At 43.2% G+C, this 24,364-nt stretch overlaps 1 protein-coding gene across 3 annotated transcripts in view; it reads right to left on the bottom strand.

Annotated features, from left to right (window-relative positions):
- The window catches only part of TNFAIP8 (TNF alpha induced protein 8), a 115,469-nt gene that overhangs the window by 30,370 nt on the left and 60,735 nt on the right, over positions 1 to 24,364 (bottom strand). Inside the window, exon 1 of one of the 3 annotated variants that reach the window (XM_028530407.2) lies at positions 6,084 to 6,357. The exons of the other annotated variants lie outside the window; for them this stretch is intronic. Coding sequence (XP_028386208.1) covers positions 6,084 to 6,114 — 31 coding nt within the window. The 5' untranslated portion in view covers positions 6,115 to 6,357. Of the gene's footprint in view, positions 1 to 6,083; positions 6,358 to 24,364 lie in introns of those variants that run through there. 3 annotated transcript variants of the gene reach the window in all.

Here is a 24,364-nt window from a genome sequence, read left to right as displayed (position 1 = left end):
CATAGAAACAAACACAGGGAGGCTGCCAGAATGAGGAGACAAAGAAACATGATCCAAATGAAAGGACAGATCAAAATTCCAGAAAAAGAGCTAAATGAAATGGAGATAAGCAATCTATCAGATACAGAGTTTAAAACACTAGTTATAAGAATGCTCAAAGAACTTAGTGAGGACCTTAACAGCATAAAAAAGATCCAGTCAGAAACAATGGATACACTAACTTAAATAAATTTACAGGGAAACAACAGTTGAGTAGATGAAGCCAAGTTTCAATCAATGATATGGAATATAAGGAAGCACAAAGCAACCAATCAGAATAAGAAGAGAACAAAAAAATGAGGTACTGTAAGCAGCCTGTGAGACAACTTTAAGCGATCCCACATTCGCTTCATAGGAGTGCCAGGAGAAGAACAAGAGCAAGAAATTAGAAATCTATTTGAAAAAATAATGAAAGAAAACTTCCCTAATTTGGTAAAGGAAATAGACATGCAAGTCCAGGAAGCACAGAGAGTCCCAAACAAGATGGATACCAAGAGGCCCACTCCAAAACACATCATAATTAAAATACCAAAGGTTAAAGATAAAGAGATGGGAGTGTGGGGGGGAGGAATGGGTGAGAGGTAAGGGGATTAAGAAGTACAAATTGGTAGTTACAGAATAGCCATGGGGATGTAAAGTACAGTACAGGAAAGGGAGTAGCCAGAGAACTTACATGCATGACCTGTGGACATGAACAAGGGTGGAAGGATTGCATGAGGGAGTGGGAGTTGCTGGGTGTAGGGGAGCAAAGGGGGAAAAATCAGGACAACTGTAATAGCATAATCAATAAAACATAATTTTAAAAAATTGTTTCTTCAAGTCTTCAAGGTGATTGGAGACGCTGGCAAGTCATTCTGGGCCCCGGCTGCAGTGCCCAAAGACACACACTTGTTTTGCCTCTGCCATTAAATACTTTAGTGGAAAATTTAAGACATCCTAAATAGGTTGTCATCTAAGTTTGAAAGGTACTAGTCCTATAAAGTGAGGTTAGATGATTTCTAACTCTAAAAGGTTTCATCATATCATATAATCTCATTTTAAATAAATAAATTAATTAATCTGATCTTGCTTTATTAAGCCCTTCTATAGGAGAGGCACTAGGTCATACACCAGGGATTCAGGAAACAAGGGAAAAAAGTGCAGATCTTGCTGTTAAAAATCTCATAACGAAGTTGCAGCAAAGGAAAAGGAAACTAATAACCATATCCATGAAGACATGGCGCAACTGAAGGAAGCATAGGGTGTTATGGGAAATCTCTGAAAGAGCATCCACTCCAAACTGGGTCTGGCTGGCAATATGACCCTCCCGAGGAGAGGCAAGGGAGTGATCCCAACAAAGGAACAGCATCTGTTGAGGGAACAAGGAAGTCAATAAAAGGGCAACACCAGGGTTGGATGGAGCAGTCCGGTGGCGTAGTAGATATCTATTGTTGTTTTGGTGATCCACATCAGAACTCTCTTCCTGTTTCTGGAGAAGACCTTGTTTCCCAAGTGGTGGGAGGAGTAAGGCCCCTCTCTCCCACTACCAAAGCTAGTACCAGAAGTTCCCTCTTCCATGGGCAGTGAGGGGTAAGTATGCAATCTATGATGAATCAGATGGTATATTTCTGGGATTTTTGAATGTCAAGGATGACCAAATATTCAGCCTCATATGGAGTCCCAGCAGTGACAGAACTGAAAAATACAAAGGAGGGGAAGGCCATGGTGAGTTCCTTACCAGGTAGCTCTTGGGTGTGTCCTTGGCTGCATCTCCTGACACATTTTCAGAAGATGTGTGAACTGCCTTTCTGTGGATGTGTAACCTACCCAGTATACTCTCAATAAATTTTTTCTGCTTATGATAGCAGTAATCAATTTCCATTTCTTGTAACCAGTGACAGAGGTAGTTTTATAACCATCAGATGCTCAGGGCTCACAAATGCTCAGGGCTCAAACCAGGCAGAGATGGGGGAGATGAAGAGAAGGAGATACATTCCATAGAGAGTGGGGAGGATAAAGTGCCGGGTAGAAGCCAAAGATAAAGGGTCACGGGAAACTTGTGGATTTGTAGTTTGAAGCCCAAAAGACCAAAAATCAGTAAAAATACAGAAGAAGTACCAAATTTGTGAAGAGTAGAAAATGATGGGCTCAGTTTACACATATTGAGTTTGAGGTACCTGTATGACGTTCAAAGTATGGTATGCACCAGGCTGCAGGTTGCGCAGGTGGCTCTGAGTAGAGCCCAGGCAGGAGGGCTAAGAGATTAGAAAGCAACAGCTGGAAAAAGGAAGGGAAACTGGGAGAGTATTGTGCCTTATGAACCAAGGAAGGGTTTAGGATTGCAGGAACACTGGTCTCCTAGGGTCAAATGCTACAAAAGGTCATGTAAGATCAGGACAAATGTATGAATGCTGGCTCACTGATGGTTTTAGCACCTGGGAAGACACTGGTGACTTTGGTGATTTCAGTGGAATGGTAGAGAAAAGACTTCCATAGGATGAGGGATAAAACAGAGAAAGGAGGAATCATGCAAAAGGGTTTTCTTTAAAAGGGCTCATTTTAAAGGACAGATAAATGTCTGATATTAAACAGAATATTCAGGCTTACCCTTTAAAAATGGGGATCATTCATTCATTTATAAAATATTGAATGATCACCTGTTACTGGGTAGGTTTTGGAAACACAGTGCAGAATAAAACAGACATGGTTTTGCCCTGAAAAACTTGTGGTTTAGAGAAGAGATGCTAAACAGTGTGGCGAGTGCTAGCGAGGAATGGAACAGGTGCTCTGAGAAAGGACAGTAAGGGACCCTAATTTATGTTCAAGATTCAGAAAAGCTTCCATCCAGGGAATGATCAAGAAAAGGGGTCAAGTGGGGAGAATAATATTTCAGGCAGAAAGACCAGTAAGTGCAAACACCCCAAAGTAGGGAGCTTGAGAACCTCTACACACAGGAGAGATGAGCCAGGGAAGACATGGCGCGGTGAGGAGCCTGAGGTGGAAGGAGTGGTCTTCTGCAGTGAGAAAGACACACACCTGTTCCATAGACTCTGGGAGGGTGGGTGTAGGTGAAGCTGAGCCTGTCAGTCTGGAAGCAGGAAGCTGAGAGAACTGTCTAATGGCTACTGTTTTCTTTGTGAAATAGGGCTGGTGAGGCATGAACGACCTGGGCCAGGTGGTAGTGGGAAACACTACTATGGGCAGTGGAGGTGGAGCTGGACTCACAGCTCAGCCCTTACTCTTTTCCAAGTCCTCTCAAGGCAGCCACTGCTTACAACGGATTCCTCGCTTTCTGGTACCAAAACCTCAATAACCAGGGCCAAAGGACCCTGGGTATCAGGATGCTTAGCACTAGAAATGTCCTCAGAGTTCTTAACTGCCATTCATTTTTCCTACTACCTAATTAAGTAATTTACTCAACAGAAAGCAACTAAATGCCACAAACATGACTATTGACCTATCTCCTCAGGAAGCCGTCATCTATTGGAAACTGTTGGTATCTTTCCTTTTACTGGCTTCCCTCTTTTAAATAAAGTGGGTTTCTTCCTTCATTTCTCTTGCTTTTCTATCATTTTATGCCTGAATATCTTAAATTATTCAGCTTTTAATAAGGTGAGACCCGGATTATTTTTCTCTGTGTAATACTCAAGCATGATCACATATTCATTTGTAAGCAGGCAATATTAAATCAGTTCCTTAGGAGGTGGCTCAGGATGGAAGTTCAGCACTCCTGGCATGGAGTCAAGTACGTTCCAAGCTATGAAGGCTTAACAATATCCCCAGTCATTTGCTTCTACATTCATAAATATGTTGGCCTCCAAGGGCCTCTGAATCTGACTTGATTTTTTTTTCAGATTCAACCCCAAACAAAGTGTACTAGTTTCACACTGCAGTTCAGAATAATGACTTGAAAAAATCTCCCATCACAGCAAATGAGGCATGAAGCATCTGAAGATAATTTTCTTGCAATGCAGACATCGTAAAGAGCTTGTGGTGATCTCACACTGAATGGGATACTTAAGTCCACGGTAGAAAAACAAAAGCTAAGGAGAGGCGAAAGGAGTAAAAAGGATAGAGTAAGATGCTATTTACACAGCATGGCTCCTTTCATAGACATCTGAGTGGTGGTTCTAGATCCTAGCCAGTAACCAGCCTTGCAGAAGCTTCCTGGGACATACACATATACATCCTTCATCTCCTGGCAGAAGCTACAATGATTCCATTTGTTAATAAAGTATTTGATCAATCTCCCTCAAGAGTTATTTCATATCCTACCCTAATTGCCATCAATTTACAACTCTAGCACCTCATATTACTTTAAAAGAAACATTCTGGGCTTTCTGTAAGAAGCATGGAGGCCAGACAATTTGCTGCTGATATGAGAATGAAAATGACAAGTGGAGGGAAGATGAGGAACAAGTAGGAGGGGGCCATTAAGGGACCCCTTGACACCCCTTTCAGGGTCACAGCCAGAGAGCTGGGCAGGAGGAAAGAATGTGGATGCTGCTAGAGAAATGTAGAATATACTTTTGGATGCTGTTTTTCCACAAACCCCCCCCCCCTCTTTTTACTTCAAAGAAAGAAAAAAACATGCTTGGGAGAAAATATCAATTTAAATGCTACTTGTCATTGATGAAGTTCACCATTGGGGGGATAGAAAGAGTCTTCGGGGTGATGGGCACACAACCCAGTGTGCAGATGTTCTCTTGAGTTGTACATTTGAAACCTATACTGCAATAAATTCGATAAAGCAAAAAAATATAAATGAAAGAAGTTCATCACTGGATTCTCTTAGCCCATGTCCTCCTTGCCCTTCTTTGACTACTCTTGACTTACTATAAACTGCTGCTAAAAAGACAGAAAAGTATCCATCACCAGGATGGAGGAGGCCAAGGCAAGGAAATGTTAATCCCCCAATTTCCACATCAAGCTTAGAAACAATGCTCCTGGCTGTCATTTTCATCCACAGCAACCCCATATTTCTATTAAACAAGCCTCTTTTTTTGACTGCTTCCTCCGCATGGCATAATAAGGTATACGTCAGCCCACGGAGATGACATTAGGAAACACAGAGCTTTGCTTTGGGAGGGGAATCAGTAAAAGACAGGAGAGGGCAACTTCCAAGGGCTCTCCCTCACTGACAGCCACCAAAGGGAGAAGAAATGAGGGGGCTCCTTTCTGCTTCTCAGGCTCCCTGAGCTGCTGTGATGGACTTGAAATTTACCAGTTGGCCAAGAGGCTACTTGAAAAGAAAAGAAATTTCACGATCTTGAACACGGTAAGCCCTTACTCTCTGATTTTGCCCAACTATCCCTACTGCCACCCCCACGTACAAGAGTACTTTTGTATACACAAAGCTTCAGGAAACATAGCATACAAACACTCACACACAAATAAACTCCACGTACTAACACCAGCGTATAATTGTGTTTTGGTTGGAGCTTTTCCAGCCTTGTCACCCGTTCTCTGTTAGGAGTAAATGAAACCCTTTGCTTTGGCAAAGTTAGAAACAGACAAAGTTAGAAACAAACTCTCCTCAGTTTCAAGCTGCACAAGGCTCCAGTCATATCTCCTCAGCCCCCAACAAAATGAATTCGCTGCTGAAAAGCCAGCAAGGAAAAAAAAATATTCCCCAAATAGCTTTCACTTCTCCCCCTCCCTCAGCTTCCCCTTTTGGCCTGAAACGCACAGCGTTTCCAACTTCTGAAGCCCTTTTCAAGAGACCCTCGACTCTACCAGGGGACCCGGCTGTGGGCTGTCCCGAAGCAGGCAGTGCTTTTCCAAGCACATTTATTTTGCATTCTCGGGGGGCACTACTGGGGCCCTTCAGTTTCCAGAGAAATCTGAAAAGCAGACTGTAGCGGGCTGGCTGAGCTAGGTCTGACTCTTCCTCCCACCCATGCACAGGATTCGGCAGATGCAGGTCCAATAGAGCCACGAGGCATCAGGGAAAGCGAACAAAATACCCGCTGCTCACTATAATACTTTCATCCGCTCCCCTACTACGCCCTTCCTCCACATTCCACCGCAAAACTTGGCCGGTCCCAAAGAAATCAAAATCATACCTTCCTTGGATTCTTCTGCTTCGGAGTGCATGGTGTCAGGGTCACCCGCCTTCTGGGGCGATTACCTCTGAAATTGCACTTGGACCCGCCACAAGTTCTATCCAAGGCCAAAACCCAAACACGATGGAAAATAAAAGGAAGGAAAGCCACTAAAATCAAAACCTCCCCGGGGAGGGAGGGCTGGTTCTGTGCAGGATTTTAAGGGGGAAAGTTCTGCAAGAGTGACGAATCGCGTCTCAGCTGGGCGGCCGGAGTCCGCCCCCGGGCGAGCGCAGGAGCGCGTCCCAGGGTGGAGGCAACCTGGCAGAGTTGGTGGGGCGGGTGGGACGGGCCAGGGGCACACGCAGGTGGGGAGGAGGTCCAGACCACAGCCTGACTCTGGGAGAGGACGGCAGAGGGGTGCCGCAGGCAAATGTAACCGAGACAGGCTAGGCCAGTGAAATACATGTGCCATAAAGGGAAAAAGGGGCTCATTTCAGCATGTGCTGCAGAAATAGTAAATGCACTGGCTGTAAAAGAAATACTTCTGAATCTTTGGGTTACATTTTGACGCCCATTTAACTTTCCTTATGTTGGGGGTCTTATACGCCAAAAATTATGGACTTAAAGCGGCTCGGTTTTATACTTTTTTTTTTTTTTTCAGGAAAAGTAACGTGGATATTGGTCTATGTGACTGGAACGACCTGCTTCACAAGCCCAAGAGGAGGGCCTTTTGAAGAAAGTGGGGAGAGCCTCCACCCCTTACCTTTGCATGAGAAAAGCAGACAAGGCGGCTTACTCATTCTGTGTAACTGGGGCGAGCACTCTACTGGATGTGCTAACTGCCCTGCAGTTACTCCAAAGGGCCATCCTCAGAGGGAGAGCGCCATTCCCTCCCCAGCTCCTCGCAGCAACCCAGGATAAATTCCTTCAAAATGCCAAAGGCAGGGTGGGGTATGTAAAATGCTGATAGAGCAAGGAGGCTGAAGAGCCTTGAGAACCAACCTCAGTTCTGCCCCCTGGCCGCCGCAGCCTCCTACAGTTGGCTGAGAGGAAGGCATTTTAGCTTTGTAAAGCCTTTGCTTGTACTTCGGAGAAGTGGGGACAAGAGCTGCCATGAAATACCCGTCTCGAGAGGTTTCCAGGAGCACTAGTTTTATTGCCAATCTGAGGCACAAAGTCCTCAAGTAATACACTCAAAAGACTGATTAGGAAACTGTGAGAAATGTTATATTCTCTTAACAAATTTATTTTCCAGCTGCTTTCTTTGTCCTCATTTCCCATTTTTATATCTGGGGAGGGTGCCCGAGAGGAAAGGCACCATGATAAACTTAATAAAAAGGACATATGGAAGATAGGGATTTAAAGAGTCTGAATTAAGATTTAGTTCTGCCATTTATTATTTGTATGACCTTAAGCAAATTACATAACCTCTCTGAGCTTCCCTCTTCTCAATTGGAAAATGAGGATAAAAATAGTATTATTTACCTCACAGATTTATGTTTGGTATTAAATAAGGTAATATAAACAAAAAGTGATTTGAAAACCATGAAGTACAATGCCCATCAGTACAAACTATCACACCATTAACAGTAAATTTTTGTAATATATACTTGGGCTTTATTTCAATAATGGGTTTGAACAGAAGAAAAAGGTGTTTCCGCTATTCACAAGCAGTGAAGGCTATTATAAATATTACTATGAGGCCTAGATATTAAATCCCTTCCAACTGCTGAATGACTCTAACATGCCTAAGACCCCAAACAGAATTTGATCTCAATGTCGTGCCGAAAGGGAACAATGATGAGAGGAAGACATAGCTAGTAGGAGAGGAGAGGAGGGGAGAAACATCTGGAAGATATCAGTGTTGTAGAGCCTCCCGGAAACTGACCTCACCACAAGAAGGGTAACAGGCTGCACCCTTCTGAAAGCTGCGGTGCACTGTGTGTTCCCTCGGCGGCACGTCCGGGGGTAGGACCTGCTAAGACATGTACCTCTACCCAGTAACCTCAGGTGTATGGAGGAGACAGGAGGATCATTCTGAATCCAGAGAAATGCTCCCTCACCAGTCAGAAGTGACCTTTCCCGTTCTGTTCAAGGAAAGGACATTCTTGGAGCCCCCCACCACCATCTGTCCTCGCCCTCCCTCACAGCAGCCCAGCTATCCACCAGAAGCCCGGCAGGATCTCACCAGGGCTGCGCACTGCATGGATAAGATAGCTCCCATGCATCTGTAACTGGAGAAAGATGCAACACCTTTTCTAGGTGATGATTATGCAAAATCAGATAACCCGAATTCCAGGCCCCATCTGCCACAGGCAGACCTCACTTTTACCCTCTTCTTTCAGCAAGTGTCCCCCAAAGAATTACTTATTAAATGTCCTTCCGCAAGTCCCATTATGTAAAACCCACATAAGGTGTATCAAAATACATGCCCTTAATGTCCTACTTGTTTTTCCACAGGGTTCACAAAAAGGCCTTCAGCCCTGCTCAGGTTAGCCAAGAAGAACAACTGCTGAACGAACAGTTCAAACACTGCTATGCCAGCCTTGAAATTCAATTTAGAGTCATCTCAGCAGCTCGGGTCATCTTTGAACATTCACCATGATCCTCAGAAAGCTGCAGAGAAACTTAATGTCCTGATCTAGCTGAAGTGCAAGGACTGCTCAGCTTATTTTTTAAAATCTTATGTGGATAAGGATGCTCCTCAGTCACCTGCATAACCTCAAAGCTCTCCATCTGCCCTGGCACGACATTGCCCCATGCCCACCCTGCAAAATGGTGACAAAGGGCAGCTGGTTCTCTGGGGCTTCCAGATATGTACTATGTCAGTCACTTCCTCTTGATTTTGCACTGCATTTATTCAAAAGGGGATTAGTTACCTTTTAGTCCTAGTGAATGATGCTATAGTACATCATAATGATTTATCTCCTGCAGGTGGAGCCTGTTCACTCTTGTATGTTTAAGAAACACTCCAACATCTCTTAGTGTGACTTGAAATATGCTTGGAAGTCATACCAACAACCTATTATAGACAACCTGATACAAAATAGCAACTAAGTTAGCAACATTTCTCATTTAATACCATACTTCTTTTAAATACTATGTTGAACTCCTACTGGAGTCTAATAATGAATTTCCCACCTTCTGTGTCAAGATGGGAGAGTTAAAATGCTGGCTAAGATTCTAATTTTTTTTCAGCCAGTCATTATCAAATATTTACATGTGTCACAGGAAAAAAGAGGCTGGCTTATGTGGAGCTTACTGGCATAATTTTGGTAATTTTGACTACAGACAAAAAACTCAACCTTCCCTGTCACCTTGGTTCTAAGGAAGGTTTATTGCTAACACATCTAACCTGAACTTTATCACAGAGCAACAGAAAAATCTCCTCTTAAATTGTACCTAAAAAAATCTGTTAAAAAATATCTGGGCTTTTGGGCCTTTTACTTACAGAGGCCCAGATGTCTGTTGAGAACGGGGGAGGTCAGCAAGTTTCCAGACACACAAATGAGAAGACCAGCAGGGCTGGGAAGAGAAGGTGCAGTTTATTCAGGAGGAATTACATCCTCTGCTCACATTCAGGAATGGTATACATTCCCTGCAGTGAAAAATACTGAGCATCTCTGTGAGTTATAATACATACCTATAGCTTCTAGGTCATTAAGAACCCCAGGTCACAAAAACAGCCATGTCATCCACATTTTATTACTACCTTGCTGGTAAGAGACTGAATGTGTACATTAGCATTGTTTATACTTGGTATGAAAAGTAGCTTTCTTCTATTTGACTTTGAGGCTTTCCTCAACTTTTCTTGCATTATGTCTATATGTTTGATAACTTTCTAAGTGCAGGTCCTCTTTTACATCCTTGCCTAGATTTATTCCTAGGTATTTTATTCTTTTTGAAGCAATTGGAAATGGAGTTATTTTCTTAATTTGCCTTTCTGATAGTTCATTATTGGAATAGAAAATGCAACTGATTTCTCTATATTAATTTTGTATACTGTTACTTTATTGATTTCTCAGTTCTAGTAGTTTCTTGGTGGAATCTTTAGGGTTCTCAATATATGTCATCTGCAAAAAATGACAGTTTATATCTATACTTTTGAAAGGCTTAAGACTTCCATAATCTATATATAAAGTTTGCTTTCAGTCTCTCTCCTCACTGTGGAAAAGATCTGTGTTCTCGGTCTCACCTAGTTGGGGTGGCAGGCTGTGCATCTTTCTCATCCTCCTCAGACACTCTGTTGCACTTAAGCTTCCAAAACAAAGGCGGGACTGAGGGGGTGTCTCCCCACAGCCCCTACCTGGCCCAGGTGATCTTACTCTCCTTGTCTTAAGATTTACTTACCAGAATTAGAGAAGGGGACACTCAAATGGCAGCAGAGGTTACTTATGCGCCTTCTCAGGAGCCATGCCCTGTGCCTTGAGAGATCTTATGACTACGAATTGCTGGGTGCTGGGTTAAGGTTGGGGAGTCTGGGGCTGGCGGAATATGGGGCAGAACTGCTGTGAGTCACAGAAGAACACTGAGTGTGGAGATGGGAGAGGGAGAAAGCTGCCTCCAGGGCCCTGCCCGGTGGTTCGAAGTTTGTTGTAGGTAAACCCTCTCCTCAGTGACATCTTCAGCAAATCTTCCATGCTCACTAATGCTCTGAGTGTGAGTGCAGAATTCTGAGGGACAGGAAGAAGTGACATTCAAGGTGAGCACGCACATGGGGACCACAATTTATCTGGGATGCAGTTGTTTCCCGAGCTTTCAGTGTTTGCTTTTATGTCTCTCCTAAGAAATCTTCCTGACTAAAAAGTTTTTAATAGATGATTAAACACACACACACACACACACACACACTCTCACAACTCAAAATCAGGTCTGAAAATATTATCTGAAGAATTTAGGACATGTGGTCTTTCTTTTATAATACTTAACAATAATGCCTTCCATTCATATAGGCTTCATTCAGACTTCCCAATTAGCTCCCTTGGGTCACCATACCCATTTTACAGACATGTAATTAAAGAAAGGGAGGCTATGATTTGCTCAAGGTCACATAACTAAGTAATAATGTTCTTTAGATTACAGTAAATGCAGTCAGTCTCGGCCTTCTGTCTCCTCTATCCAGACTTTCTCACTCTATTAAACCACTCATGTAAAATTCAAGTCCTTTATTTTGTACAAGAATAACGCAAAGTGTGCCATATTGGGCGGTCTCCAAAGAGCTGGAGCTGCTGTAGTTCCGGCCCAGACTGCTACAATCACTGCGTTCAAATGCTCTGTTCACAGCCGCAGGTTAGTTATTCTATTCCTGATATTCAATGCTTTCAATAAGCTATAAATCCAACAGCTTCCATTTATTCAGGTACAGGAAACTATAAATCTTTTTTTTAATTAAGAGTTGGGTCGGGACCCTAATTAACCTGTCTGATGTGAAGCTGTCAGAAGAACACCCCTTAATTAGGGAGACCTGGGCCTCCACAAGCCCGGTAAGGACTGCCTCATTTGCCCAAGGATGTTCCCTTTTGTTTTTCCTATCCATTCTTCTCTCATTTTTCTTCTAAAAGCAGGCAAATCATTTCACCTCTCTGAGCTCTGTTTGCACATCTGTAAAATGGGGGTAATGCCACTTATTTAACAGAGCAGTAACTATAATGAAATGAGTCGAGAATGTGATTAAACACTGAAAATTATCAAGTCCCCCTTCATCACTTTTCCAAATACTTTTCGTGAGTAAGGCCAGATTGCTTTAGGCTGTGGAGCATCTATTTGGGGCTGGCCTTACAGATACTATTTGAGATAGGTGCGGCAATTTTATGGCATGGTCCAACAACAAAAAGGAAAAATGAAAGGACTGAACTTCTTTACTGTGTTCAGGTTAATGAGGTCGACATGGGCATAGCATGAGAGGGGCTGCAGAAGGTATTCATGGGCAGAGACCGGGCCCAGGCAGTATCACATCTGACCTACAAATCCCTGGCTTTCCTTCAGAAAAGCAGCAGGAGGAAAAAGTGATCAACCAACATAGCTGCAGAAACTCAGGCTTAGAAGTAACCTTAGAGGTCATTTATTCTAATCCTCTAAACTGACTGGTGAGGAGATCTCCTAGGCATATCACAGGCACTCAGTCTTCATCCAAATCTCCTTGACTACCTCTATGCACAAAGACTCACTCCTTTAAGAGACAGGCCCACCTCCCTTCTCTTCATTAGAAAATTCCTCCTCATAATGAACTGAAATTCAAGTTTGAGGGCAGTGATTGCCAAACTAACTAAGCATTGCCTTTACTCCTTACAGCACTGAAATAATTTGGGGATAAAATAAACATACGTTTTAAACAAAATTTTCTTTTTCAATGGCCTAGTAAAGACCCTCTGCTGTTGGCTAGCAGATTGCAGTGGAATGCAATGTGAGACAGCTACACAACTTTGCAGTGCCAGCCACACATCTGTTACTGATTACTGTGAAGAACCCAGAAGCAGACAGTTCTGGTGGAGGTGGCAGCAGGGACAGTCACTTTTCTCTCCCGTGTGCAAACTCAAAGGGGTAGAAAATGATGCCAACACACAGGCTGGGTAATGGGCCCTACTGGATTGCACCTGAGCAGTTAAGAGCGTTACTCAGGTTTCTGAACAGAATTTAAAATTCTGTTCAAAGAAACAAAGTGGTGCTCCACATGTGGAGTTCGGACCATAGGTTCCTGGTCTGAGATCTGTTTGAAAGCCTAATGTACTCCAAGTTGTCCTAATTTGATTTTTACACTGAGTTTCTGACTTGGGTCGGATCTCTGTAAAGTTAACCTTTGTGCCAACTAGTCACTGTTTAAGAGGCAAGAAGACTGGGAGGCGAGGAGACAGGATGGTGAGCCCTGCCAGGTAAAAGCAGCCAAGGCTGAAACTCAACAGACAAACTCAGCAGGTGGTGAATCTGTGAACCAAAGCAGAACTTATCCAAGCGGGACTGGGGGATGGACTGTTTTGCAGGTAGCCCAGAAAGGCATGGGCCATAAAAAGGGCATTTTTTTCCATTAGGGGTCAGGTTATAAAACTTAAGTTATCCAGTTTCTCCTGAAAGAAGAGCAATAGAAATCAGTAATAGCTAAGATTCACAAAGTTGTAGACATCACCAAAATGAATGTATTTTCTGGGCAATTGCTAATATGAATAGTGTGCCTGCTCACTTCCCTAAAAAAAGGTCTTATTAAGCCCACTGATTTCCTAGTAAAAATAGAAGATGGCTAAAAACCACCAATTTCTTAATCTAAAATCTATTTCAATAGCAAAGTCCCATCATATGACATTTAACTTTCGCAAATTCAACCACGTACAATCAGCCCAAAACAGGAAGAGAGAGAAGAGCGACCATCTAAGTGGTGCATCTGCCAGTGTTCCCACTGAGGATTTCATGCCTCGGAGGAAGCAGGAGACGGAGCTGGGGATGTGCCGGGCCCTCCCTCACTTGCGCGTCTTGTGCTGCCGCTCACATTATAGGCATCTGGAGCACGGAGGGTGAGTGCTGCATTTAAGACTGTTATTTTTTTCAGATCACAGTGCCTCTCAAGACAAGCCGACTATTTCATCCTGTCCCAAAGAAACAGCAACCTGTTCTAATGCTAACGGAAACATTGATACAGTAAGTCTTGTATTTACTGGAAGGTGGTATGTTATTCTCCAGTCTGGTAATTCTTAAGAGGTCTTCAAAAATAATATTGATCCCACACAATTTTCACTTTACACCTCACTCTTCTGTACTCTTAACTAAATCAGCATCTTAGATTCTCATATCTTAGAGTGGTGTGGTCAGAAATGCTGAAAGGGATGCACGATTTTAGACGTAAGATCCCAAAACTTTTTGCCGTGGTGCCTCAGGACACTACTGCAAACTCACAGGGGTGTTGCAGTATATTGTAATTTCGAGGGAAACATAGGTTTATTCAACATCTCCCAGACACTACATGAACTACTAATTCAAGCTCACGTATGGTATAATATTAGATAGCACTACATTTCTTTGGATGACATTTCTTTGCAAATCTAGGTTGTCAGTGGTTGCAAATATTTTGGGAAAAGTAATGCAGAACAGCAAATTAAGGTGGTGGAATCCCTAATTTCGAGGTTTGAGAAGTTGTGAGGTGATCAATAATCAATGTATTGCCTCACACCTCCAAATTCAACCTTCATTATCTGCTGTGAGAAAATCAAGATGGGACTTTAAATATATTTTTTTCTTTTACCAGAAGATTCAACTCTAAGCTTTGTCAGCAAAATGAAGTGTGGAGATGTTACAGGAAGAACTTTTCCTTCCTGGTTCTGGAGTGGTCTTGCTGCAAACTTCTACATGCACACGTGCCGCCTGCAGTACCTGGCACCTTCCTCAGCAACTGCTTCCTGCTGTGCCTGGTGCTCAGCACTGCCCAGCCCCCAGCAACTTCTGCTGACACCCCCATAGGCGTTTTTTTAGCACAGGGCCTCCACTGAGAAACCTCCCAGAAAGAGATTTCCACAGCATCCTGGAGGGTAGATTTCCAGCAAGATCTACCAGCACAACACCGCAGTGACTTCTCTGACATTCAAGGAGCCAGCCATCCCCGCTCTGGCAAGGTCTGCATGGAAGAGAGGGGAGCTCGTGCTTGGTGCTCTATCTCAAACCTGGGGAAAGTGACTGCTCCTTCTATTTGCTATTCCTCTATTCTTTAGAATGCTCTTTACTTCTAAAGATCAGTCCTCATCAAAGTTAATATCTCCTTTTTAAAAAATAGTTTGCGTTCTTTATTATAATTTTTAATTGTAGTAGAATCCATAGTGCAAAAATTTACCATCTCAATCATTTTTAAGGGTATGGTTTAGTAGTATGATATGCATTTACATGGTTGTGCAATTCTTACCACCACCCATTTTCACAAAGCCTTTGATTTTGCAAAACTGAAACTTTGGACCCATTCAACACCAACTCCCAGTTCTCTCCTCCCCCCAAGTCACTGGCAACCACCAATCTACTTTCTGTCTCTTAATTTGGCTGCCATAGGTACCTCATGTAACTGGAATTACAGAGTATGCTTTTTTTGTGACTGGCTTATCTCACATAACACAATGCCCCCAAGGTTCATCTATGTTGTAGCACATGTCAGGATTTTTTCCCGAAATATTTAAGGCTGATGTTCCTGAATGATATTCCATCTCCTGTATGGCCCACATTTGGTTTGTCCACCACTCCGTCGGTGGACACCTGGATTGCTTCTACTTTTGGCTCTGGTGAGTCATGCTGCCATGAACACGGTGCACGAAAGCCTGTATGAATCTTTGCTTTCCATTTTTTTTAGATATATTCCCAGGAGTGGAATTACTAGATCACATGGTGATTTTATTTTTAATTGTTTGAGGAACCACTATACTGTTTTGCTAGTTAGTGTTCCTTTATTTTAAACATCCCTGTCCAAATCATCATGTGGTTGGTCCCCTGACTGGAGCCTGACTGACGCATGCAAGGCCCAACAGGTGCAGCCATTCCATCAGTGAGCAACTGTGGAGAAGAATGAAGTGCAAACATTATCTTTTTAAATTTGTTTGTATTCTTTTTTTACGTGGTCACAAAGGTATGAGTAGATAATTAGTTATGAAGTTATTTGGACCTAAGCATTTAATAAATGAAACTTTCAGGTATTTCTTTTGTCCTTGAAATGACTTGAAAACAATAACAGGCAGGAGCAAAGAATGTTTGGGAACCTTTGCTCCAGTCTGCATATTTCCAGCTACCATTAGGACTGGTCTGCTTGGATGGTTCTTTAGGCTCACCCTGTCTAGGAGTATCCTTATCCCTAAAGGTCAAGACAGACACCTACACACATTCTTTTAAGTGAGACCATGGGTTGAAAATTCCAGTGCCCGCCAAGGCTAGAAATATAATCCATACCTACCACAACTGCTGGCCACCCTAGTCCCTGTACCCATGTAGGCAGCAGAGATCACCGGGCTGTGGGTGAGGCACTGAGGATGCCAGCTGAAGCACCAACCTGTCTCTCCCGAAGAAAGCAACAGCGATGCAAGGGAGTGTGAAGGACACTACGGGAGAAAAACTTAAGAGTGCGCACCTTCGAACATGGATGTGAATGATTTGAAAAGTAAGTAATCTTCAGAAATTTTAATAATCCTTTTCATTAACTGGAAATTGCTCGAAACAAACCTTACGAAGAATCATAACCCCTTGTGTAGCTGCACTGTGAGAGCAGCTGCTGCTGGTCTACTCTTTCTGTCCCCGCCTCCCCCCCCCAAAGCCTTTCAGGTCTCAGCTCCCCTATGGAGGCCTGTAGTGAGCTTAGACTTCCACGGTGAACATCTACTCTACTAAAACTTGATCAGTTTGATGCTAGTTGTCTTCTGAGGTGGATTTGTAAGCTATTTAAAACACAAGATTATACCTTGTGGGTCTTTCCCCCATGTTTTTAGAGAGTAGAACACATGCTGGACACTTTGAAGGCAATACATAACTAAATAACTCATCATTTAATTATTTCATAATATTGAAGTATGACAACATAAGAATAAACTTAATCTGCCCTGACCCAAAAAGCACACTACAAGGAACCACATATATAAATATCTCTTATCTTCAAAGAATGAGAACAAGAAAAGAAATACAGCATTGCATCTGGGAAGCTGATGCTGGTCATCTGCACCCGTCCATAAATCTACCAGGTTTACCAAAACACTCTATCAGAAAAAGGAGCCAAGAAGAAAATAGTTCTGACAGCTGCGGCCCTTCTGTTTTACAACATGCACAGAATGGACGCACTTCCTTTACCATCTTCATAAACACAGTGCTGAGCAAACTCGAGCACCCCAGTGGAAGCCACTTGAGTCCAGGCTTCAACTAATGGACTGCACTTATCTTTATCACAGCAAACCCACCACCGTTGTCCTAGGCACCATTAATAAGACAAAGTGAACAGAATTCGTTTTTGGAATTTCCAAGGCCGGCAAGGTACCAGCAGCAGCTGCCCACTTGAAGCAACCTCACCATCCTCAGAGTGGGAGCTTCGTCTCCTTTACATTAAGAACAAACATCCAGCACTGGGCCACAGGAATATACGTACCTACTAATAAACCCCAGATGGGAATTCCAAACACATCTTAACTCAAGGCATGAACTTCTGTCAGGCGATAAACATTCTTTTAAACAAGCCTCTTAGGAGCAAGCTTCCCCTCAGACGCTACTGCATTTAAAATATGCTGTTTTAAAGCCACTCTGGGATCCATCATTGTACAATATATAATTAACTTGTCATATGTTTTCTTAATGGATGAACTTAAGCTGTGAATGTAAAAAAGGCAACACTTGGTTGTCCCTCAAACCCTGTTATCTGGACCAGGGGAAGCCTGGGCCAGTGGGACGTAGCCCCAAACTCTGAACCAGCAACCAGGGAGAACCAAACAATTTATGTGTCTGAATTAAGCTCTCTTAATACTGCCAGCGAGAATAAGTGTAATTTATCAAGTACCTACGATGTGCTAGGTATTACGAAAGGCACACAGCAGACCTTCTCTCTGCTTTTACTACATCTCAGTGAGGCAGTATGTTCTAGCTCTGGAGGTGCTGTTACACATGTGGCCAGCGATCCTCATACCAGTCCCGTCGGGAAGGACTTTTGGGTATTATTGGCTCCATTTGCTTCTGGGGAGGATCCACATCCTCAGAGAAATTAAGTGGCGGGCCCAAGGTCACTTAGATCAGACTGAATATGAACTGAGACTAGAATGTGGGTCCTTTGACCTCATCCCATTGCTATTTTTATCTATACTATGTTGTCTCTAATTTAGCAGAGCACAAATAATTATATTTCAAGGCAACTATGCCATTTGCTCCAAGAGGGATAGGGAGCAGTAAGAGATCAGATAGCACAAGCCGGTACAAGGGCTCTGAGCCTGGCTGATTTGGAGAAAAAAGGAGCTGGACATTAATAAAAAAAAAAAAAGGGAGGTCCAGAGGAGGAACAGCTGTGGCAAGAGGGAAGGCCTACCTCACATGTGTGAGTCTGAAGTCCGAGCGGAACTGCCAGTGCGGGTGTACGCTGAGCCTCTTCTATCAGACCGGTTGCCCACATAACCAGAGAAAGTGCTGTCGCTTCTATAAAACTGCAGTTCTTCAGGAAAATATTTCTAAAATAGATTGTGTAGAATATCTCCTCTTCACTAAACAAAGGCTATGAAACATACTTTTTTTTTTCTTGGACGAACTATTGTTGTTAACCACACTATTCTATAATAGAAATATGAACCTACTTTTTGCTCACTGAACCCTGCCTAATAACGTTGTGCTTTCTCATTGTCATTACAGCCTGTCAATGATTTCTACCCAATTTCAAGAGGCAAGAAGATGCACGAGATCAAGATCTCATATGTTTCTTAAATGCTCTAGAAAGCCTGTCTCAATGTATAGATCTACAGAATGGATGCAATACCCTTAATATAGGAGAGTCATGTTTTCAGAGGTGACAGAAGGAACATTAGGTTCTAAAATTATTAAAGTGAAATTGAATATAGTTAAATTACCTTGGAAATTCCTCACACAGCCCAGAAAGTACAGTACTGTCTATATAGTTTATATCTACACAACACTTATCAGTTTCTCCCTTAGTCCCTCCTCCTCTACAGTTGCCAATCAGGTATGTTCAAGTTCTTTCTCCATAACAGTGAAAAAATCATTACCACCCATTTGCTTGGCCTCCTAAACAATGTGTTTGCCACATAGAGTTTGCCACTCTATTGGTGCTCAGAACCCTTAGAACTCACCCTCTCCTTTGGTTTCATCACAAATACTGTCACTGTTTAATATAAGCAATGCCAAGAGTTACTCCCTAGTCATGAAATGGCTACATGTGAATAACCAGGATTTCCTGACAGCTGTCTTCTTCCTCAGGGCCAGATGCCATTTTTTACTGACAGTATCTGACAACACTTCTCCATCTTCTAATTGGAGGTCCAAGGGACCTAGGAAGAATCGAAGGTTAATGGAGGAAAATGGGTTCACTGCCTGCTCTACAGGGAGCTGTACATGTGACTGCTCAGATGTCATCTTCATTTATGTAGTTCTTCATTCTACAAACATTGATCGAGCATCTGCCATGCACAGGTATAAGGCACATAGTGTAGATGAAACCACTGTGGTACCTCTCTTCACAGAATCCATAGTACAGTGAGGGAGAAGGCAAGGCACTGATTAAAATATAGTATGTATGGTAAGTGCAACAGCAGAAAAGTGTGGAGTGCTACAAAAGCTCATAAGATAGTACCTGAATCAAACCTGGGAGAAGGAGTCATCAAGGAAAGTTTCCTGAAAGCAATGACATCTAAGCTAAGACTTGAAGGACAGGAATTAGCCAAGGAAGAGGAGATGAGGAAGGAAAGAAGGGAGAATGGTTCTAGGTAGAGCTAGCAGCATGTGTAATGGTCCACAGGTAACAAAATAACCAGTCAGAAAGAAAAGCTACAAGTAAAGGCCAATAAATATGATGATCAGGTGGCCACTGGAAAGCTTTGAGGAAGACAATTTAGTAGCATAACTGACTGGCGGGCGATAGAAGCCAAATTGCAAAGGGTTGCAGAATAAACTGGTGTTAAGGATGGAGAGAAAGGACTGGTGGACTATTTGTTTATGAAGTCTCATTGAAAAGAACAAGTTGAGAGCACTCTGAAGACAAAGCACTATGAAAAGAACACAGTTTTAGCCCAGCTTTCACTCACTTTGCTGAAGGAATATTTAAATTCCCAGAATTCTCCCACTGGCCAGCACCAGGCACGGGGAAGCTGAGTGCCATCAATCTCTTACAAAACACATTTGCAAGAATTTGTGTGGGCTCTGATACGAGTTTGAATAATGTAAATTTTAAAAAAAATGAAGTCAAGCCCCAGTCCATGCTCAGTGGCTGCTGCTGGTCCAGCAGGTCTTACCTGCAGCAGGGCAACACAAAGTGTTATCTGTGAGGTGCCTGGGAGGCTCCCAAGTCTCAAATCATCCTCTTGGCATGACAGAAAATACTATCATTAGAGAGGTGGTACTTTAGGCTAAACTTTGCCCTATTTCCTGTTTTACCATCAGGTTCTTTTAAAAATACAAGGATCCCTTGGAGGAAAGTCCTGGGTGAATGACATCTAAGAATAAATGAATTCATTGGTTTCTTTGTTCACTCATGGTGCATCCCAGGTGGAAGTGCAGGGAGGGTGGAAGGTTGGTAAAACAGTGAACATAAGCTTGTGCCACTCCTGATTCCACCCGGTCATTAACTCCACCCCTGTTAATGCCAAGAAAAGGCAATAAGGAGTGTATATACTCAGCAGACAGCTTGCAGGGTCGAGGTATAAGTTTCAAATGCTTGGAGTTCTTTATCTTCAGTGATGCAATTTTTTTAAATGATGTGAAATACTCAGAACTGTTTTGACTGAGATTTCCATCTCTGCTTCTCTAAATTGATTCAGCCTCCAATGGCCACAAACCAAAGAAATGACTTTTATGAAGACATTATTTCATTTGAAGTATGTCCAATTCATGGGTAAAAATTATGGTTTTTACTACTCATTCCAACAATAGTCAGTCTTGTAATCTAAAGTAAAAGCAAAAATCTGATATAAAAACAAAATTATAAAAGGCTCACATCCATAAAATCTGGCATCTCTCAAGTTGAACAAACATACCAAGGATACCTGAAGTTAGTTGGCTTGTACAGCCCAAAAATCACAAATTGGTAACCATGGGTCTGAATCCGGCTCTCACAGCTGTCTTGGCCAGGCAAGTTTGGTGTTTCACCTTAGCTTTAATGCCTTTAGATGGGACCTGTTCTCTGCAAGCTGGTCACAGGCCTCTCGAGTTCCAATTGATCATACAAAACACTGTTTACACATTCATATTTCTCGCCTGGTTCTTGCAGACAACTGAGTTTGGGGCGACTGGTTTATATAAACTGATTTTAAAAACAAACAAATAACTTTTTTCCTACTAAGGTAGAGCTCCAGTGTGAAATGTTTCAGAGTAGAATATAAAGTGGATTATTGAGCAATAGGATCACTGGAAAACGATAAAGCACAAGAGTGTGCAATACCACCAGTAATCACTATTAACAAGAGGAAACCAACAGCACCAGTGCGGCTCGTCAGTCTCAGGATAAGCCAGGCGACCATGGCTTTGAAATGGCCTTTTAACAGAAGTATCTGCCAAAGTCACCCTCTAATCTCGCCTCATGTACACTGATCCCACAAGATCCCTGACATCTGGATGTCGCAGAACATAAGCCTGGAAGCCAGTACCCAATCCAAGCTGTGCTCGGCAAAGGAAACAACTCTATGATTCAGTAAGCTGTGATTATACTGCAGCATCTGTAGCGTCCAAAGGACAACACTCGGAGCAATTCATACCCGGCACTCAGCCAGTCCAGCCACTTGGTTGCTGTGTAAGACATCTGCAGCATGCAGTACTAACACCGTGCCATCACCTGTCTTCTCTATGCCCTGGCACAGAGGATTTAATTCCCTACCTCAACTCCATCTCAGTTCTTCATAACAGTTCCTATCACACCCCACACAGAACCCAATCAGAAAGCTAGTGCTCAAAGACAGCTTTTGAGGTCCTCTCACCCCACCTCCTCGTTCCTCAAACTTGTTCACAAATGAGAAACCAGGCCCAGCAAGTTGATAGACCATGCTCAAAGTTTTGTCATACAAGTGTCTTAACAGTGACAAGAACTTAGATGTCCAAAACCTCCACAGTGGAGGTATCCTCTCGGCAACCAGCCGTCCTGAGACATAGCATGCGTTTAGGCACCACGTCCTTTTGTAGTGTAGTCCAGCAATCCTGAACTTGATTTCTGGCACATGGGCAGTCTAGCTCACTCAAGGTCATGGTTAGGGTTTCAGTCAAAGCCCACTAATAATAAAGGGCTCCTATGTGCACATATTATCCTCAGAGACACAGCAAGGGATATTGACTGGCTGTAGACAAGGCTGTGGATTTTGCAATCCTGTACCCAGTCATGAACTTCACCTACAAAGATAAACTTTGTCTCTTTTGCTCCAACGTATTCATGACCAAGTGGTTCCTTTTGCATCACCATGTTTCTCACTCTCCAAGAGCTCTCTGAATGTGCCCAATCCCTTTGCCTGCCTTAGACATTCTCCTAGAAGTCCCATCTGGAGTAGACGAAAACAAACCCCATATGACTGCCCCTATTTTGTTTATTTGTGTACAATTTCAAAGTCTTTACATTAGCCTGAACCTGGTAATATCAATTTTAAAAAGATAAACTAATCAAATATGGCCATTAAATTCACATCTATAAAAGATGAGAGCATCCTTTACAAGGACACATGGTCTTACTACACTGTTTTAAAAGAAAAATTATATTGGACTTCAGTGTTTTGTGGGGATTTATAATTACCACAGGTTGAAGGTTGCCTGTAATTAATTTTCCCTAGTTTTTATTCTCATTGCTCAGCGCTGTCCAGACCAGGTCCAAGGTGCCTTGGGGATGCTTTATGGACCTCTGAGAATTTCCCGTTCTCATCTGCAGTGCTGTGGTTCCTACAGACTGTGTCCTTGGTCTCCCTGATAGCATCCATGTCACTCTCTGGGGGGTGGTATCCAATATGCAGGGCTCTATTCACAGTATTATATCATAGCCAATCACCAAATGAGAAGCAACAGAGAAAAAAAGCCCAGTGAAAGGAAGCCTGTGTGGTAGACATCATGGCACACTTGACATCACTTCCATCCCTCCTCCTTAGAAAGGTGCTGTGTGAGAGGGAACTACCCCTACCCCAGCTCTCAGGTTCAGCCCTGACCATTTTAACTCAGTCACAGTAACTCCATCCCCCTCACCATGTAGCGACTGGTTCAGGCAATCCAAGCCCAAGCCAGTCAACACAGCACATTCCACAGCCAATAAACTGGCTTAAGGTTGAGCACATGGCCCTATCTGAGTTAACAAAACACCAGAAATCTGCTGGGGACTTCTAGAAAAGGTCACTCACTCCTGTGATAGAGCCACCAGAAGCCAGTTCTCACTCTCCCTCGGGCAGTGTGTTGGAGATATGAAGTTAGAATTGCTGTAGACATTTGACCACCGTGAGAGAAGCTAGCTGAGCATGAACTTCAAGCATGGAAGGCAGATTGGAAAGAAAATGCATTTTTGACATCACTGAACTGCTAAATCAAAACTCATTCTAGTTATGTAAGTTAATAAAACATTCTCTTGTGTATGAGCCAGTCTACACTGGGTTTCTCTTTCTTGAATAATAGGAGTCATAACTGACATAATATCCTGTGCAGCCAACATGGACTTCTAATGCAGCTTTACCACATGACTAGCCCATTCTCTTCCATTTCCTTGAGCTTGCTGCCTAACAAAGGCCAGAGCGCAGTCTGGGAGTCCCTCTTACAAGGCCAAGTCTTGCCTGTCGATGGCAGTGGTAACCGGCAGCAGAGCCCAGGCTGGGATGCTGAGAAAGCTCCATACACAGACAGGGAGGAGCCTGAGATACAGGATTCCAGTTCCTGGGCTTCCTCCCCCACTCCCAGCATGGTGCTGCCCCACCACCCTGGATGGGGCTTCCTGATGGACCCTGTGTAGGGACACCCTTGCCACAAAGGAGTGGCTGCCTTCCTGACAGGGGGCAGAAAGGGCAAGACTTATAAGGTAGGAAAGGGTGTGTAAAAACTCCAGACCCTAATGTGGAACCAAAGGCCAGGAGCCAGGTCAGACCCGCCCTGAGCTTTGTCCCAGGAGCCAAGGGTGTGGTAAGGCACTGAGGGGCACATTTGGTGAAGGGTAGGAACTTATTAGGTAGCTAGCAGAGACAGGGCAGTGTCTTGGGGGGGTGGGGGATGGGAGCTGGGGTGGACAGCACTTGTCTAGTAGTGTCAGGCCAGCTTTTTGCCTTAGGATATGCTCAGAGTCCACTCAGGGCTACTTTTACAAAGGCACACAGCATGTAGCTCATTGCATTTCTGGCTTCCACTCTGCAGTCTTACCACCGAAACACTGAATTCCAGAAGAATCACTTTTGGAAGCTGCAAAAATCGGTCAGCGTTTTTTTTAGGCTGTCTTTGCAGGCACCTTTAACTGAACTCTCTCAATCTCCACTACCCACATGCAGCAAATACTTTTTCATACGCTAGAAATGAAGAAATGCTTCTTGACAAGTTTTCTGAAGGCCTACTTGCTGCTCACAGCAACCACCACATAAATAACAGCATTTCTGCATTTGCTTTGTTGTCCTCAGTTTTGATAGTGGAATTTCCTCCAGCAAGCACTCCTTTTCAGG

The sequence above is a fragment of the Phyllostomus discolor genome, chromosome 3 (genome assembly GCF_004126475.2).
Source record: "Phyllostomus discolor isolate MPI-MPIP mPhyDis1 chromosome 3, mPhyDis1.pri.v3, whole genome shotgun sequence".
Lineage (NCBI taxonomy): Eukaryota > Metazoa > Chordata > Mammalia > Chiroptera > Phyllostomidae > Phyllostomus > Phyllostomus discolor.
The sequence above is the reverse complement of the archived record's forward strand: the minus strand, read 5'-3'. Positions and strand labels throughout refer to the sequence as shown.